General features: G+C 51.1%; 1 protein-coding gene across 3 annotated transcripts in view; it reads right to left on the bottom strand.

Annotated features, from left to right (window-relative positions):
• Positions 1-1,102: 1,102 nt before the first annotated feature.
• Positions 1,103-19,008, bottom strand: part of LOC122374842 (adenosylhomocysteinase-like 1) — a 38,022-nt gene continuing 20,116 nt past the window's right edge. For all 3 annotated transcript variants that reach the window (XM_043353849.1, XM_043353848.1, XM_043353850.1), the window contains 9 exons: positions 15,039-15,141; positions 12,284-12,451; positions 11,685-11,835; positions 9,906-10,058; positions 9,259-9,424; positions 8,550-8,717; positions 6,473-6,551; positions 5,611-5,731; positions 1,103-3,196 (listed from right to left, as the gene is read on the bottom strand). In XM_043353849.1, coding sequence (XP_043209784.1) covers positions 3,190-3,196; positions 5,611-5,731; positions 6,473-6,551; positions 8,550-8,717; positions 9,259-9,424; positions 9,906-10,058; positions 11,685-11,835; positions 12,284-12,451; positions 15,039-15,141 — 1,116 coding nt within the window. In that variant the 3' untranslated portion in view covers positions 1,103-3,189. The remainder of the gene's footprint in view (positions 3,197-5,610; positions 5,732-6,472; positions 6,552-8,549; positions 8,718-9,258; positions 9,425-9,905; positions 10,059-11,684; positions 11,836-12,283; positions 12,452-15,038; positions 15,142-19,008) is intronic.

Here is a 19,008-nt window from a genome sequence, read left to right as displayed (position 1 = left end):
TGAAAACGTCATGTTTTTAATGGCATAAATACACGAAGAACTGAGCGTCATCCGATAAATGACGTGTGAATGTAAACTTAGTGGATCGACCAAATAAAGTGCAGCAACATTCTTCCATGCTGCAAGGGCGGTAGTTGGGTTTTCCGGCCGGTGGCCGAACGGTATTTCAGTGACCTCAACGAGCCGTGATAGCAGCGCGCTGCTATTCCCATTTCGCGAGCTGACGTCACACTTGAGGTAGTGTTGGAGCAATGGGCTTGTTGACGTCTCCATGGAAACCCAATTTGACACGTGTAATAGCAGCGTGCTGTTATCATCGGTGAAACACCACCACAGGCCGGCGTACCCTCAGCGGTTCGTCAGTGACGTCACCGGTGCGCGGACCAATAGCGCGCCGCCAGTGACGTCACCAGACGGTGAGCCGGCCGGAGCCCCATTAGCGGGTGCCGACAGGGCGGTAACGTAGTCGGCAGCGCCGCCGCCGGGAGCCATTCCGCGGGGTAATGCACCCGTTCGAGTGGCGCCGCCGCCCGGGCCGCGGGCGCTCGGTCCGGTCCGCGGAGGGCCATCACGGGAGGGTGGAACTGGAAACTGCAGCCGGCTCGGCTGGTCCCGGTGGAGGCGGCGCCGGGGGCAGCCCGCCCACGCGCCGAACATCCAGCAGCCGCCGCCGCCGCCTGCTATTCTGGGAGCCGTGAACAATAACGTCATACGCGCCTTTAGGCTCTTTTTTGGCGGGTCACGAACTTTAGCTAGAGTTCCTGGGCTACGAGAAAAAGTTCCCAAATTAGCAGCCTTTGTCAAACTTCGACAAAAAGTTTGTTACCATCTCGAATATCTTCGCGTGCCTTTAACACGTCCCTTTTTACATTAGAGTGGCGGATGGTGCAATTCTGCGAATTGCAGCCATACTTCTTACTAGAAACGTTTGAATCAAAGCACAAGCTTGTCTCGCCTTCAGTTACTTTGCACGAGCGAACGATGGCGCTAACACAAGGAAACTCTGTGGTTCCACTGGTTTGCTTCTTGTTGAGCTGACCACCAGACTGCCGTTGCCATTTCAGTACCGCTGCCTCACAGCCACCGGCAGGCAGACGCGGGCCATTCCGTAACATGTGTATTTGTTTGCGTGTGATATCACCCGTCGGCGCTGACGACGGCCGCAGCGGGATACCCGCCGGCCGGCCGGCCCGGGCCACGGCACCGACACACGAGCCGCGAAGAACCCAAGCACCACAGAGAAGCCATCCAGGACAGACGGGCGCCGCCGGCCGCCGGCGCCCACGGCGCCCCGGCTCGGAATGTGTGTACGGCGCCCCGCGGCCCACCGAAACCATCACACACGCACACTCGCTCGCTGGCGTCGGAGGGAGACGCTGCCACATGGCGACCACAGCTAATGATCATTTAAAACACCCAACAGCGCCGCGCCCGGCGGCGCCGCGCCCGAGGGACGCGGAGACAGCAGCTACCCAGCAGGAGGCCCGGTGGTAGCGCGACGGGGCGGTAATACGACTCTGATTTCATTTACCCTACATTGAGCTCTTTTAACTGCACAGGTCCTGACTTGGAGACATAAACCAGCACATCGATAGGTTTCACCATTCGATCCAGAGCGTCTAGTTTCGGACCACACCATGTAGGGGAGAGTGGGGCAAAGCGGCCACCCTAACGCTTCTCACGATGCCAACGCTTGATTTTTAAACTTGGAAAGATTTTTTCTATACCAATGTGATCCCCATTAAGTTGCCTTTTATTTCAACTGCGTTTTATTTCCAAAGGCGTTCACATATGAAAGATATTGACAAAACTTTAAACCTATGCATATTGGCCACTTTGCCTCATACCCTGGGGCAAAGCGGCCACCGGCGTCTTCTCAAGTCCCGATATGAGAAACAAAATAGTTGCCTCGTGTACGACATAGGGTATTTGATGGTGACAAGGTTAAGCGAGGATGGATGTTTACTTTACCATCTTCCACCTGTAGGTAAACAAAGAAAGGATTTTTATGAAAAAAATAATTAATTGCATTATTTGGTAAGTTATGCAACTGAAAAGTGGCCAAGATGAATGCATGACGACACATTTGAATATAAATAGTGTTTTCTATCCAGATGGAAACAACTTATGGCAAATTGGGGGTGGCCACTTTGCCCCGGCCACTTTGCCCCGCGCATACAGTCCGAGACAAAAATATTCCAGCTTAGCTATTAGTGGGGTAAAAAACATTAAAATTGGTAGAATACATGTATGATAACCATGCAATGCATGGACAAGAACGCTTATAAAAATTCCAAACGGTTATGGAATAGCATAACATTTAAAAATTGTAAACATAGTTGGTAACCTGGCAAGAAATGCTTTTCTGTGTTTCACAGAATAATGGTGATGGGCCTGAAACCCCGGTCTGGCTCATTCGAACGACCGTGAAGAGAAGTATAATTGGCAACCATAAATTGGAACCGACGTCAGCTATGAAGGGCTAAAACGATGGGTGGCCGCTTTGCCCCGGGTGGCCGCTTTGCCCCACTCTCCCCTATCCAGTAGCCTTTTCTCCAGCAGTTCACGCGCTCGTAGCGCTATTCCACAGACATCATACGATCGGGCGGTCCAATCTCGGCGGCGCGGGCGCGTCTCTCTGAGAGCGGCGGTACGCGGCTCGCCCGTCCGCCGGGCGCGGCACGCTGCCGCTCTATTGCAGACCTGACCGCGGTGGCGGGCCGATGGCACTGGGCGGCTCGGCGGCGACAGCCATCGGTCGCCGTCGCCAGGCCGCCAACAAATAGCACACGCCGCCCACGGCGCTCCGCGGGCGTGACCGGACAGATTGAACCCCGCCGGCCGCCGACACGACACCGGCGAGCGCGCACGACGCGCGGGATTGTTTGCACTAGACGAGAGAATCTCCACCAAATTTGTTCACTAGAATACTCACCATAAGCTGCACAATTGATTGACGGAGCACACTGCGCGCGCAGCAAATACACACGCGCTCTCTCGGATACACACACGCATTCTCAGTCAGCGGATTGGCGGCTGGCGCACCGACTCGCAGTCGGCCGAGCCCGGTCGGCGCCGGGCGCTGCCGCACTCGGGTCGGGCGACCGCACCGCAGTGGCATGGCCACTCGGACGCCCAGGTCAGGACGGTGGCCCAGCCGGACTGATGACATCCGCCGCTCCGGTCACCCTAATACCTGCAACGGACGGAGAAGGAAGCCGTCAGAGACGACGCGGCGTCAAAGTCACAGCCGTTCCCCTTCGTCGGCTGCTCTCACTGGCCAGAATCGACACTGGTGCCCGGCCCGGGCCGCCCACACAGGTCGGCTCTCATACCAGCCGCCCACGCAGTCTGCTTCATTTAATCGACGTCAGTCAATGCCTGGCTTATATTGGCCGTCCGTGCGTCGCTTCAGCGATGCAATTATTGCGGGGTGTGTGCGAGAGCCCGCCGACCTACCGGTGCTGGGTAGGGGGAGGGACGGTTTCTGCGTCACCGTCCCGCTAATGCGGAGGGCTGCACTGATACGCAGCCGTTAGCAGGAGATGCTGTGATAGACCGGGGGTGAATATCCACATATTGCTGTTAAGTGCCCTCTGTTTAATGACGTCACTGGCTATCGTACGAACCAATAAGAACAGATGACCGGGATGACGTCACGCGAGGGCGTGAAAGCGCGTGAGAGCTTAAAAAAGATACTAAATGTGGAAGCAATAACAGCACATAATCTCGATATTGCGTCAAAAAGAAATAAGGAGGGTTTTGAGAACCTGATATCAGGCTACCAAAAATATCCAACAATACTACGCGGCGCATATTTTCTGATGCAACATATCAGACAGGCAGCGACCATCGCGCGGCAGACGGCTGCTGGTAATAGGTCCTTGTCGCGCATTGAGCGGCATTGTTGATATGCGGCCGGGGCGGGTATTGTTTTGGCGTACGCCCATCACTGCCAGCCGGTGCCAGTTCAGGCCGGCCGGCCGGCGGCCCAGGGCGGGGGCCGACATCAATAAGGCCCACCCCCGTAAATAAATCGGCCGCGCCGGCTCCGGAGACGGCAGCCACCCTCACCGTCCCGGCGCCGGCTAATGAGAAATTCCACGGCGCATATGCCGGTCACCGGAGCGTCCGGCGGCGCGCGCGGTCCGTCAGCCCGCCCCGCTCCTCCGGCAGCCGCCGGCTCTTTGTGCCGCGGCGACTGCGGAACCCGGCTCAGCCCAGCGCCGCTCAGACTCAAACGCGTCGTCTCCGAAATTGGCCCGCTCAGACGGCACTTAAAACGCTTCAGGCTCCGCAAAGAATGCCTCGCCATGCAAAAATGGCTCAATTTGATTGGGGAACTAATTTCCAGTTTCAATAAGCCTTTGTCTGGGACCTTTTGATGCAAATTGCCACGTGCTTGTCACCAAAGAGTGGGCACAATTAGGCCGAACCGAGTAGGCGGGCGACTTAAATTAATGTCGCGGACGGCATCTTGATGAAGTTTCATAAAGTTGGTCGGCCGGGCAGATACAAGGAACGACCGCGAGTACGACCCCCCCCGACCCTTCCGTTGTTTGGGAGTTTGTAGCGGGGCCGCCGTCGGCCGTCCGAGGCGCCCGGCCCGCCGGATCAGAGCAGATAACCCGTCCGAGCACCGACAGCGGCCGGCCGGACCAGAGCAGATAACCCCGTCCGAGCACCGACAGCGGCCGGCCGCTCTAGAAGATACCAACTTGTGAGGCTCCGCACCGGACCCCCTATCGGGAGACCATGGCAAAACTTCGCGCAACAAGTAAATAACTATGATCTCTTAGCAACACACTTTCAAACAATCACCTATCACGGATACAAATTGTGCACAGAAGTTCACTTGACCCGAGGCATATATGATGTAAACCATTGTTGACCAGAATTAAACTACAGAAAGATGCTTCTTTTATTAATTTATCTAGCTTGGCCATCCCCACCTTCTGAGAATAACGCATGCATCTCAATTAACCTCAGTTTCCAACAACAGCCTGATTTCGGAAAGCCAGGAATTGTTTTGTTCCTAAAGAAACTTGCTTCTTTTGGCTTAGGTTTAGTCCCGAAAAGCAAGCAACGCTCCGCCATGGAAGCTTCGCTAATGCGTTCCACGAAAGATGCAAGCCAAACGCCGGCTTAACACAAAACCAGCATCGCCTTTGTTTATGCCTAGCCTAAGGAGACTTCTTGAGGCTACGAGTCTGACAGTGTCCTGCAAATTTGCGATAAAATGAGCTTAAACAAGCATAAAAATAAATATTTGCTCGAAATAAATGCATTTAATTTTACACTCCCGAAATGTGATTATTCTGTATTACAACCTACCGGGAGTTTTGTCCCGCTCATAGACTTTCCTTATCAGTCAAATGATTGCCTTAGCAATTTGAAGCTTAGAAGCTCTAAACAGACCAAGTCTATCGCACTATCGCCCCTAACAACAACAACAAAAATTATGGAGAACGAAAAACTGAAGGGATAATGCTGTATGACAGAAAAAAACACATCAGGCCGCCATCTCGCCCTCCGCCAGGACCACAGCACGTTGGCAATACGAGCAATGCGAGCAGCGCCGGGCCGTGAGCCGTGGAGCGCCGCACTCACCTGTAGTAGTTGGGCTTGAACGGACCGGCCTTGTTGAGGCCCATGTACTTGGCCTGCTCCTCAGTGAGCTCAGTGAGATGGGCGTCGAACGAGGGCAGGTGCAGGCTGGCCACGTACTCATCTGCGGCGCACAGAGAGACGCAGGCTACATACACAGACAGACAGACACAAAGACAGACAGGCATCTCTTGATCGCTGTAGTGGTGGACACATATTTATCGAAGGCGATGACAATATGACGACGGATTAGCCCAGACGTGTTCACTTCGTTTTGCCCAGAAATACGCTTAATTTGATATTTGACTTGAAAAGAGCAAATGAAAAATTGCAGCACAACAGTAACTCAAAACTAATGGAAACGAATCGCTTGTGACGTCAGACGACTTCAACGGAACAAACACGTGCTCAAATATCGCGCGACACCATTTCTTTTCTACATCGGTAAACATCTTCAATAGGTTCATAACGCAGTGCCGAGACGCAGACGCCTTTTTGCTTCTTTATTGAAATAGACGGAGGGTCGGCGCTCACATCGCGCTCATACCGGTGTCTATATTGAAGACGCGGCGGGCAACTCGGAGCCGGCGCTGGGTGCCGCCGGCGGCGGAGGGCGGGGACGGGGGCTGAGACAGGCAGGCGCCTCCGTCCGTCAGTGGCTGGGCGGACGGGAGGAGCGGGAGGTCCGACGGGGCTCAGTTGAGGACACTGGCTGCCACCGCCGCCTTGGGCATGGACGAGAGACGTATTGGGGACTGCGGACAGGAGACCGGATAACGGACATAATAAGACTGGCCACTAATGAGTCTAGTACAGAAGAGCGTCAGAGAGGGTCCTGCCATCTTGCTACCACTGGTGGACTTACCCATCTTCTTGGGCAGCAAGTACACGTCGGCCTTGTAGCGTCCAGCTGGGGCGTTGAACAGCTCGATCAGCGCCAGGGCCTGCGGCACATACCACAAAACGGTCGTCAAATGGTGGCGGAAGACTCGGGACCCGGCGGACACAGGGACCCGGTGGACACAGGGACCCGGTGGACACAGGGACCCGGTAGACACAGGGACCCGGTGGACACAGGGACCCGGCCAACTGAACAGCACACGGAACAGCGCACAGCTGTCAGAAGCGGCAGAAGGGGACACCCCAAACACGCAGAACATACCCCGACACGGCGGGTCGGGTGGAACAGAGGGACAGCGCACCGTTAGTTCGACCCCGCTCAAGGTCCCGCCGTGGACGGACTGAGGTCGACCCCGAGGCCGGACCGTTTAATGCAGCTGCACGCGCCAGCTGCCGCCATTAGCAAATAGCACTTAACTGGCGAGATATTTAAAACGGCCAGCTCTGCGAGTGAAATATTACTCTGAGAGCCGTCCCAGCTGCAGGCTCCGCAGCAATACATTTATGAGATTAATTCGAGCGCTAGATTGCCTGAGCTGTTCAGATGGATAGACTTGGCGAACCATTTAATTGTTTTAAACATCCTCAAAAAGGATGTCACATAAAAAGCGGCCAGCACGGCGGAACCAAGGAGATCCCATTTCTCAGATATAATCAGCCACTGCTGTAACACCAGACTGCTAAACTTGGCAAATCCCATAGTGACGTCAATGGGCTGCCAAAGCCCGCAGTGACGGCATCCATCCGGTACGCTTCATTTCCACCCAACTAACGCATCCTTCATTCAGTTTAATAGTCATTAGCGGCGCTGTTACAGCCATCGGGAAGGCGTTCCAGAGACTGACTGGGTCATTTGGTGGCGCCCGGCGCCGGCGGCGGCCGCTCCCGAATTAGCCGCTCCGATAAGAGGCGCACAGTGGGCGACAACTGATCGCCGGCGGCCATTAATAACCAGCTGCGCACTGCCGCTGCAGAAGGCGGAGCAGTGCGCGCCGAGCAGAGTCCGGGACCCGGCTCCGGGCCGTCGCACACTCGCACCGGCACCCGCACAGAGCCGCCGCGCAGCCCGTGCCGCACGGACGCCGCCCGACCGACCGGCGGTGACGTCAGCGTGACGTCACACCCGGGGCCGGGCCGACTGCCGGCGTCCGGGCATGAAATCAGCCGGCCAACTTTGATCATATATCATGGCGGGCGGCGGACGGCCCGACCGGTTCGACGGTACGGGGGTGGCGTCGGCAGTGGCTCCGGCTCCACACGCCCGGCTGAAACCGTACCGTGGCGCGACCGGAGCCGCCCGAGCGGCGAGCGATGGTCACCAATCGAACCCAGGCGACGGGCAGCGGTGCCTTCTCCGAAATATCAAGACGAATTCGCCGCAATACCATTTGCATTCAGCGTCGGTTGGCCACTTCCGTCGAGTGTTCACCGAAGCGGCGCGGTCGCGGCGCGCGAGCCGTTCGGCGGAACCGGATAATGTTCCTCTATATGGCCCGCCGTCCGTCTGCCCCTCATTTATATCCGTGCCCGGCCGGCGCGGCGGAGGGGTGGCGCGAGGCGGCATCAGCTGACCGACGGACGGCGGCCGTCGGAAGCCGTCCCGGAGCGTCCCAGCACGCGCCCGATGATGATTATTTGGGTGTGGGAGAGCCGGGCGTCTGCAGTGGTCCCGCAATACATAAGGAAGATATTTAAGTAAAACAAGTTTTGACACTGCTACAGTCATGGGAGCGACAAACGCGAAATACTCGTCACATGAAGGCGACGATTACCGCAGCCGCGATCCCACACAATGGACATCAATATCCGCTCATGTTCCACCAAAAATCGATTGATCGAATTTACGGCAGACCACTGCATCAGTGGTCGCTCCATTGATCACTCATCACCTGTCACTTAGCATATTAGCGGAGTGACTTGCGTCCATCACTCAGACAAATAACACGCGAGACAATATATCCGCCCGCCGCCAATCACCGGGCGGGAGAGAGTACCGGATACGGGAGAGAGAGGGTCGGGTCGGGTCGGGTCGGGTCACTGACCTGAGTGGCCGCCGAGATAGAGACGACGAACGAGGGCACGCTGGAGCAGGTCAGGTTGACCAGCCGGCCCTCCGCCAGCAGCACGATCCGCTTGCCGTCCGGCCAGATGACGTGGTCCACAGAGGAGCGCACCTTCTCCCAGGTCAGCTCGGGCGTGCGGAGCGAGTTCTGTGGGCAGGACAGGTCAGCGGTCAGACGGGAGTGTACTGGGCGTGATACCTCTGATAGGTCCTAAACTGCTGCCGCTGGGTGGAGTAACATCGCAACTGGAGTTTAGCGTCACAAGACCACGAAGCGTCCAAGTATTTCATGCATCTATGTCAGGGAGGATACATGGCCTTTGTTTAATGTGTTGAAGTGATACAATATCCATGAGGACCAATTCTGTTTCCTCGCTTGATTAGGATTTGACACACGGCTCTCTCATCAGGACTGAGACAAGATTTGAATCGCTATTTACAGGCTGAAAATAGCAAAACAATTGGTTCTCTCATAGAGTGGAGCTTAATTCTGGATTAAGCTTTCACAAGCTCAGTAAACAAAGTATTTACATGAAGCGGCACTTCATTACTCGACTTTGAATAGGAGTTCAGAATAAATACGCCCATCACCGTGGCATCTATTGAACTTCCCAGCGATCCAGCCACTCGGTTGCACACCAGCGCCCCTGGCGGCAGCCCTCCGAACCACAGCTTCCCCGTCCGCTCACCACGTCGATCTCGGTGTTGGAGTGGCCCATGTTACAGAGCAGGGCGCCGTTCTTCATGCGGTCCATGTGCTCGCGCGTCACCACGTTCTTGTTGCCCGTGGCCGTGATGATGATGTCCACGTTCCGGATCACCTCGTTCAGCTTTACCACGCGCAGGCCGTCCATACTGCCGGGGAGGATGACGGTCAGACCGTGACAGGACGCGCATAGGCGGAGATGACGGGAAAACGCTTTTATAGCTCAAATATGTCTTGGTGATGGGCAGAACAGATTCACCACATCACCACAGCCCAACAATGCTCAACTTGACACATCCAGACGCACTAGAAGTTGACGGAAACAGTAAGTCTTGCTGTTTTTGAAAAACAGCCGGTAGATGGCAGCAGTGGTCAGCGCCTGAAGGTAGGCTGTACCGGAATACTTTCTGCCGGCTGAACGAAGATTGAGGGCTGAGGAGCCGAAAGGAAATTAAAATACCGGAAAGATCAGAATTCAACTGTAAGAAATAGAGACAAATCATGGAAACATGAATGCTTATTGCTTATGCCATATGCAATATACGTATGAATAAATGGATCGGGAATGGAAGGGTGTGATCCTGTAGCACGCAGCACACACACCCGGGCGCAGAGTATGCCCCCACCTACCTGGCCTGCAGAGCGCAGATGGGGTCGATCTCGGCCACATAGAGCACACAGCCGAGCCCCTTGAGGGACTGGCAGCAGCCCTTGCCGACCTCGCCGTAACCGCAGACGATGGCCTGCTTGCCGCCGAACATGATATCGGTGGCCCTCTTCAGACTGCCGGAGGGGAGAAACAGGTCAGCCAGGACTCGCACAAGACGACCTCACCACTTCCTAGAGCAGCTTTACAAATGTAACTGCACAGAGAAGGTGTAGTTAGTCAAGACTGCATACATATGAGACATTTGTCGGTTTTCAGATGTCGCTTCAGTTGCGAAAGCTATTTCGTTGCAAGACATCCGAGTTGATAAATGGCAAGGCCTCTGGGCTTCTCAGGATAACAAATGGACCTCGCGAAATAAAACAAGTGAAATGATACTCAAAAGTCCCTAATTTTACATCATTACGTTGTTGGTCAACCCAATCCCATTCAAAATTTTACGGCAACTAATCTTCGTTGATGCCCACGAAATTTTAAAGAGTCTTAGCTGCAGTGTTTGAACTACGACATTTCCACGCCAGAGCTATCTAGGACAGGATGAAGTAGCTTATTACGAGCGAGCGAGCGCAGCGAGCGAAGCGAGTCTTTTCAATATAACGGAAAAATCTCAGTATGAGCGGCCCGGCCCGGCCCGGCCCGGCCTGTAACGCTTTTGAGAGGCTCATATCTCAGCAACCGCTGGACCGATTGGCCTGCGGTCTTTTTTGCTGGGTAGCCCCACCCCTTCTACCCCGTAATTGACTACTTTTGATACACCTCAGTGACCGTCGTGGCACGTGCCACGTGAAAAGTCAAGGGTGTTCAAGCTGTTTTGCAAAAGTAGTGATTTTGAGAGGCTCATATCACAGCAGCCGCTTAGGCGATTGACTTGCGGTAATTTTTGTAGGGTAACAGCATCCCTTCTACCAAAAATAGGATACCCTCGATCTCGATGCATGTGGGTCACCCCCAGTGCTCGTGCAAAATACAACAATAAGAGGTGTCAAATTTGTTCCCATTTTAACAACTCTGTAATTACTGGGGCGATTTCGCTGAAACTTGGCATACAGGTAGGCACCCTCCAGGCAATGCATTCCCATGTGTTGCGGTTAAGGTGCTACTGCACGTGCGCACGTGCAGGGGGCGCTTCCAGATCTCGAGAACGGCTGGGCCGATTGCGCTCAAATTTGGTACACGGTTGGGGACCAGTTAGTAGGGTGCCGTGCAAAAGTCAGTTTGGACCCGTTTGCACGTGCAGAATGCCGCTTCCAGATCTCAGGAATGACTGGGCCGATTGCGTTCAAATTTGGCACACGGCTATCGACCGGTTAGAAGGGTGTTTTGCGCAAGTCCGTTGGAAGTACCCTCTCGCCCTTCCGCACGTGCAGGGCTCACTGTCTCGCTCGCTCGTTCTTCGCCCAAAAGGCGTTTTACTGGTTTAATTACTACAAACGAGCTGGAACAATACACATTTATAAAAACGTCCCGCATGGTCTGTTATTAAGCCAGCACACTGTCAGGTGTGTCGGTGGCAGGGCCCATTGTTTACGACAACGCGACCGTACTGCAAAACAAACAGCTCGACAAAATATTTCCGGAAACTGATTGTGAACATGTGTCGCATTTCAATTACAGCACCAACAACACAAAAACAAAGAAGCGAGAATACGAATAAACACAGACAACTGAGCCCGTGTCTGTGTGCCCAGTCACGTTCAGTAATGGAACCTGAGATTACGAGAGCAGCCAATACCGCGCCGCACCTGTCAATGATGCTCTCGCGGCAGCTGTAGAGGTTGTCGAACTTGGTCTTGGTCACAGAGTCGTTGACGTTCATCGCCGGCACGGACAGCTTCTGCTGCTTGCTCAGCTGGTACAGACGGTGCACGCCCGTCACCGACTCTTCCACAATACCTGCACATGGTCATGATGTTAGAGACACGGAGCGGTGAGCACGGCAGGCACAGTGACAGTCGGGTTGGCACACTTCACTGCGACAAGACATTTCAATTAAAAAAATCATGCAGTGGCTGATTGAGATGCAGTTGCTGATTGAGATTTAAGGCCCTGTAAAAATAATTCTAAACAGAACACAGACGATTTTTTTGGCAAAATCTTCAATCATTTAACCAGATTTAGAGCTTCCCATCAAGTGCGCATATGTATTTGCACGGGTTCTGACTAAAACTATTTAATTTCTAAGACGTGCTCGAGAACAACTTGGTAGGATCAAACTTCAGGCTGATTATTCACATCTGCATTGACGGAAAACCTCCCAACGCCATAGCACATCGCTTCCTCGCAGAGCCGTCAGATGGCCGGAGGGACAGCAGAACCATCGGTGTAGGTGGCGCTGACTCACCGCGAATCAGTTTGAACATGGCCGGGTACTTTTTCAGCATGAGATGCGTGGCATCACCGCCGTCATCCAGGATCATGTTGGGCTGCCAGTTCTCGGCGTTGATGCACTTGTCGATGCACCACCAGAAGTCTTCCTCGGTCTCGCCGCGCCAGGCGAACACCGGTATGCCTGGCAGGACGAGGGAACACGCGTCAGCGCCCGTTCGGTGTCAGCGGCCCGCCCGGCGTCAGCGCCCGTCCGCGTCAGTTTACAGTCCCCGGGTTACGACGGGACGTAAAATAAGAACGGAATTAAAGCTGGAAGCAATTAGAGCGCAGCTGCTGGAAGGCAGGCTGCTGGCGCCGAGTTGTCGCGGCTGTTGTCGAGATTCGGCGTATCGCTTGGGTCGGGTCGTAGCTGTTTGTCATCTGGGGAATCTCGGGGGTACTCGAGGAGCGGAGGGGGGGGGGAGGGAGAAGAGGCACCCGGAGACGGCGTCAGCTTGTAGCCGCTGCCACAAAATGGGTGACAAAACAGAACGGACCATGAAACAGACGGAAGGGGATTGAGTGCGAGATTTACTCAGAGGGCATCAGGAAAATAAGGCTAAAATAATCATTTCGGCCACGTCATTTCATGGTAATAAGCTGGACACGAGAGCACAACGATATGAAGGGACCAGGTGCGCAACCAACGTAAATAATCATGTTCGACAGGCACTTCAGACATCGAAAACTTAACACAAAAGTTGGGATGAGTATCGAGGGTGCGGTAACTTCTTTGAAGCAAGTGAGGCAGTAATGGCTTTTCCGGAGTTGCAAACAAAACAAAAACACATTATTAACCCTCGCCCCGTTGGGGGGGGGGCATTTTGGCCCCCCCCTGTGGTTTTTCCTGAATAGCAAGAAAACGGCGGCGCGCAGCGCCGCCAAATTTTCAGTACCTTCCCGGGCATCAATTTGACACCTTCACACCAAATTTCAAGTCTTAGGTCACCTTATGTCAGGAGTTATTGAGGTCAAACTGAGGTCATGTTCGAGCAAAAATGAGCAAAAAACATGCAATCTTGAAACGCTCACCAAATCTACAGTTATCAAGCAATTTCAAAGTTCTTTATATGGTCTAGTAGACAAAAAGCGGCGCTACAAAACTGCTATCTCGGATTTTCAAAATTTTTGGTTTTAAATTCAAAAAATTGATTTTTTTAGAAAAACTTTGAAAAAATCCAAAATTTTTACGAATTTCGAAAAAACCGGAATATATGTGATAGTCCCAGCGCTCTTCTATATACATACCAAATTTCAGATCGATATCTCGATTTTTGGCCAAGTTATAGCGAAAAAACTGTTCAAAAATGATGACGTCAAATTTTTGAACTCAATTTTTAGCAATTCTAGACCACGTACGGCAAAACAAAGACCACCATTGAACTCCCCGTGACGAGCTGCATCGATTCGATACCCATTTTATGCAAAAATATTAACTTTGAAATTTGACCTAATTTGACCTGACCTTGACCTGACCTTGACCTGACCTTGACCAAAACGTGATCTAAGCTGGCCCCAAAGGCTGCCTGACCCATATAATCGCATTTGTCATGTAAAATGGACCATAAAACATGTATCACACGACACTTTCATATTGTGACCCCCCCGTGACCTGACCTCTGTGACCTGACCTGGTATCAGTGACCTCAAATAGCAAAATATGTGTTTGAAGAACATTTCCCCATCGATGATTTTCAATGAAATGCATTTTACTCGATTTTACAACGCATTTCTTGAAGTGCCTGTAAACGGTGAAAATTGGACCTTTGACCTGACCTGTGACGTCATCGGTTTGACCTAGGTCAATAAAATTGGGTCACAAGGTAGTTCCCCGTTGGGGCTATCCAACGCCGTTTACCGCTTGTCGCTATGTTGCGTGGTTCTCGAGATCTTAGGGGGGGGGGGGGCCAAAATGCCCCCCCCCCCAACCGGGCGCGTTGCTCGGCAGAGCCCAACGGGGCGCGGGTTAATGCACCATAAGATAAAATGAAATCGGACTTACTCCACAAGAGTTCGTTGGGTCGGAGCTTTCGAATTGTATTACAATTCTTCGTCAGCGAGAGTCGTATCGGATGTTAAGATCGAATCGAAGGTACAGTGCGGATCGAACAAAATATGGGTGACTGTACCTGTACCTGACCGCACTGTACCTTCGATTCGATCTTAACATCCGATACGACTCTCGCTGACGAAGAATTGTAATACAATTCGAAAGCTCCGACCCAACGAACTCTTGTGGAGTAAGTCCGATTTCATTTTAATTCACAATTCATCTCCACATCATGTCTTTAAATGCACCATAAGATAGGTACGATTAATGTTAGACAAAATTAGACGCTCGCTGCAAACATCACATGCACCGCATAAAATATCCAATAAAAGCTAGATGTTTTAATTAGGTCCACCCAAATGCAGCTTCATAATAGCTGATATTAATTTCACGTTTAATAACATTCATTATAATTAAAATATTGCAATGATACTCTGACTAACCTAGTCGCTCAGCGTTCATAAGGACGCATAAAACACACGACATAACCTCAGCACTTGAACTTTATACCAGCTACCGTATGAATTCCAGAACCACCTGTATAGCAATTCCATCTGCACTTTCTTTCATGCAGGTGTTGCTGCATGGAAGTGCTAACGTGTTGCTATGGGCACTATAGAATATAGATACAACCTAAATGCTGTTCTTGTGAGCGTCCGATGAGATAGTGGGCTCTTACTTTTCTCGGCGAGGGCGGCGGCCACCTCGTTCTGAGTGGAGTAGATGTTGCAGGCGGCCCATCGTACGCTGGCTCCCAGGGAGATCAGCGTCTCAATCAGCACCTGAAACAGACGCGGAGGAGGGGGAGTCAGCAAATCGGCAGACAGCAATAGAGGGGACGGACGGCCAGCAAAGTGGGGACGAAAGGTAGAAATGCAGGAACAACGGGACGTACAGTCCTGAAAACAGTCTAGGAACCAAAAGTCAGAAGACGGTAAGAGTGGTGACCAACGGTCAGCAGAGTCTGTGTGAGGGGGCAGAAGGGAGCCAGTGTGACAGCAAACGATCAGTGGAAAACGTACGGGGAGGGGAACTAAAATGTCCAGAAGAGAAAGATAATGGCCGACCGACAGCTAGCCAGACATCAAAATAGGACAACCGGCAGGTGGGTCAAGAGAAACAACGACGAGATAATAGTGTGCTAAAAACGAGCGGACACAATTAAGCAGTATGGGCTCCGTTAGATGCGCTTAGAGACAGAAGACGCAAAACGAAAAATGCTTAGTCCATCCATTCAACATTTGAGCGATTAGACAACCTTGGAAACTCGAAAACAGTATCATTGGCAAAATTCATTCCAATTTCAATGGCACCATCGTAAACAAAAGCAAAGGATCTATGGTAACAATATATCACACCCAACTTTCACACCCAACTCAGATCTAATCAACACCTAACTTTGCACACCAACACCAAACGATCCCTTCGATACCCTATCACGGCAGGGTTATCACTGAAATTACAGGGCCACACGTTAGGCCCGCGGCGCAATAAAGGGGTTTTACCAGCTCAGCAGAATCGAGTCGGGTCCAGCCGGCCGCAGTGGATAGGATCGGGGATAGAGCGCCAGGGTTCACTCTGCAGAGAGCGGGCAGAGTCGCCAATACCGGCCGTATTGAACGACGGCACGACACGATCTAGCCCGCTCCGAAGTGTCATATTTAAAATAGGAAGGAATACGGCCCGCCAAAGGATCGGCTCCATAATATCGCGATGTGCCAATACAATCGATAGACTATTATCAGCTCCACTGTCAGGTGGCTGTTGCAGAAGACATTTCATTTTGGACTTGGACAGGAGGGATTTACGTGCCTTTCCACCTGCACTGCATGAACTACCGGCTCGATAAAAAATGCCACCGACATTATGTACAGGACGAGACTGCATTCGGTCGATGCTTCCACTATTCCCCGGAATGCTGCACTGATGAAGTACCAGAGATTGAGCCAGGCACAGCCGGACCCAATACCAACGATACTTAAAGTGACCATCCCACCTTAACATTAGTTTTGAGTTGAGATAGCCAAATTGGTGGCCAAGGCCTGAAAATACCGATTCGGGCACTCACAACATCGAAAAATGCTCGGAGATATGGAATTTCAAACTTGCAGTTTTAGGATTCTAGGGGGCTAATGCATTGGGATGCCCCCTTAGAATTTGTGACGTCAGTGGTGATCTAACGATTTTAAAACCTTATACTAACATCTTTGTGAAGCAGTGGTGGTATATGCTATTTGCGCGCAACATCTGCCGCAAACGCCGCACTTCCAAAATGAAGTCGTTAGAAACAGCGGAGATCCCAAAAAAGTAAACAAAAGTAAAAGTCTAATAACTTGCAAACCGGTGAATACTTTTTTTTTCGGTGAAATTTGGTATATATTCGTTTTTGCTCTTTCTGAGCCGAGCGACATCACTTTAATGCCAATTCATTAACTTTTTGGAAGGTGGGAGGGTCCCTTTAAAGGTAGTGTGCCACCTTTGAAAGATTTCCCATTTTATTTTTCCTAGGATAAGAAGCTTCTGTTTTTACCTAATATCGCAAAAAAAATCAAAAATGGGCCTGGAATAGTGCCTTTTTCGCCTAAAAGTTTTTCGGTTTTTAGATATGTATAACAACTGTAGTGGGCTCACCTGCAAACAGGCGTCGGGCAACAATCGCGAATGCGGCGCACTTGTGACAATAAGCAAAGGTCATTATAGTGTTACGACCATACGACGTACGGGAATGAGTTATCAGCTGTCTAATCGTAGACAACACAATGTCGAGCCTTAAACTGTAAGCCCGTATTGGTATTGTTTCTTTTATTTGGCTGTCGAACATTATTTATGGTTTGAAATATGATTTTATGTAAAATAATTGATATGAAAAAGCCGTCTTATAAGTTATGTTATAAGTTAAGTTATTTCACCACACGCAAGTGGCAGAAATGACAATGATCAGCTGACGCATTTTTCTTGGCCGAAGTCAGAGCGCGCGGCCCGACGCACCACGCGTATTTGGAAATTCCGACCTCGACGAGCATCAGAAGCCACCTAACAGGCGTGTTCGAAACCGCAGGAGATGATGATGAACGGGTTTATCGAAACTTGATTGGATGAGCATATCGGTAATAGCGATTTCAGTGTGTGCATTTATTGTTCATAGTGGTGTGAAATGTGGTTGGGGTACGACCGACAACCCGTCGGGGCGAATTTCGCACTGGGGTACTCAAAATTTGAAGAATTTAAGACGTTTCCATGAGTTTTGAAGGTATGGATAAGTTCTAAAAATCCGGTTCTCCTTATCTGGGCCATTAACTCCAGGGGCGTTCCACGACAAATCGACAAGTGCCCTGCACCCTCATATTTTATTTTTTGCTTAAAATTGGTCTAATGGGTTGTGATGGGCGGGGAAGCCAGCTGTGGCAAGGATTTTTTTCTTCGAACAACGGTTTCCGAGATATAGCCTCGGGCAATTCTTGGAGTTTGCGCTGCAGCCCTATGTTTGGCGGCCTATAACTCAGAAACTATTAGTTTGTTCACGATAAAACTTCATATGGCTCAACTCACAATCAACCAACAAACATTTTGGCTATCTCGGATTTTCAATTTTTGAAAATTTTGATCACGTGACCTTTTGTCCTATTTTTCAAAGAGTGACCTTGATATTTTCCCCACTGAAAGTTGCAATTTTGTCTGATGACGATTAAAGCCTTATCAATTGTCATTCATATGCGATAATAAAATAAGTGGTTATCACCCTGCGTTGAGCTCAGGTCAGGTCATTTTTATGACCTGTCCATTATTACGAGCGGGAGCGACAGCGAGATCTCGAGAATAAAGCAAGATAGCGACAAGCGGTAAACGGTAAAGGGTACACACGGATAAGGTCTATAATTTTTACTGAGGTCATTTTCAGGTCAGGTCAAAGATGACGTCACAGGAGGTATAAGGAAGTCAAAATAGCGGCACTATACATATATATGAAGTTTTTCTCGAATAACTTTCAAGGTATCCCAGCTAGGAACAAACTAATAGCACCATCGTGATCCTCTCGTCGATCCGCATCGAAACATATGTATGTTGACCTCGAAAGGTCGAAAGGTCAAAAGTTGACCCTAGGTCACGTGATCTAAGGTCAACTTTTGACCTTTCGACCTTTCGAGGTCAACATACATATGTTTCGATGCGGATCGACGAGAGGATCACGATGGTGCTATTAGTTTGTTCCTAGCTGGGATACCTTGAAAGTTATTCGAGAAAAACTTCATATATATGTATAGTGCCGCTATTTTGACTTCTTTTTAGCTCCTGTGACGTCATCTTTGACCTGACCTGAAAATGACCTCAGTAAAAATTATAGACCTTATCCGTGTGTACCCTTTACCGTTTACCGCTTGTCGCTATCTTGCTTTATTCTCGAGATCTCGCTGTCGCTCCCGCTCGTAATAATGGACAGGTCATAAAAATGACCTGACCTGAGGTCAATGCAGGGCGATAACCACTTTTTTTATTATCGCATATGAATGGCAATCCATAAGGCTTTAATCGTCATCAGACAAAATTGCAACATTCAGTGGGGAAAATATCAAGGTCACTCTTCGAAAAATAGGACAAAAGGTCACGTGATCAAAATTTTCAAAAATTGAAAATCCGTGATAGCCAAAATG

The sequence above is a fragment of the Amphibalanus amphitrite genome, unplaced genomic scaffold (assembly GCF_019059575.1).
Source record: "Amphibalanus amphitrite isolate SeventyFive unplaced genomic scaffold, NRLGWU_Aamphi_draft 001725F_arrow, whole genome shotgun sequence".
In the NCBI taxonomy this organism is placed as follows: domain Eukaryota; kingdom Metazoa; phylum Arthropoda; class Thecostraca; order Balanomorpha; family Balanidae; genus Amphibalanus; species Amphibalanus amphitrite.
The sequence above is the reverse complement of the archived record's forward strand: the minus strand, read 5'-3'. Positions and strand labels throughout refer to the sequence as shown.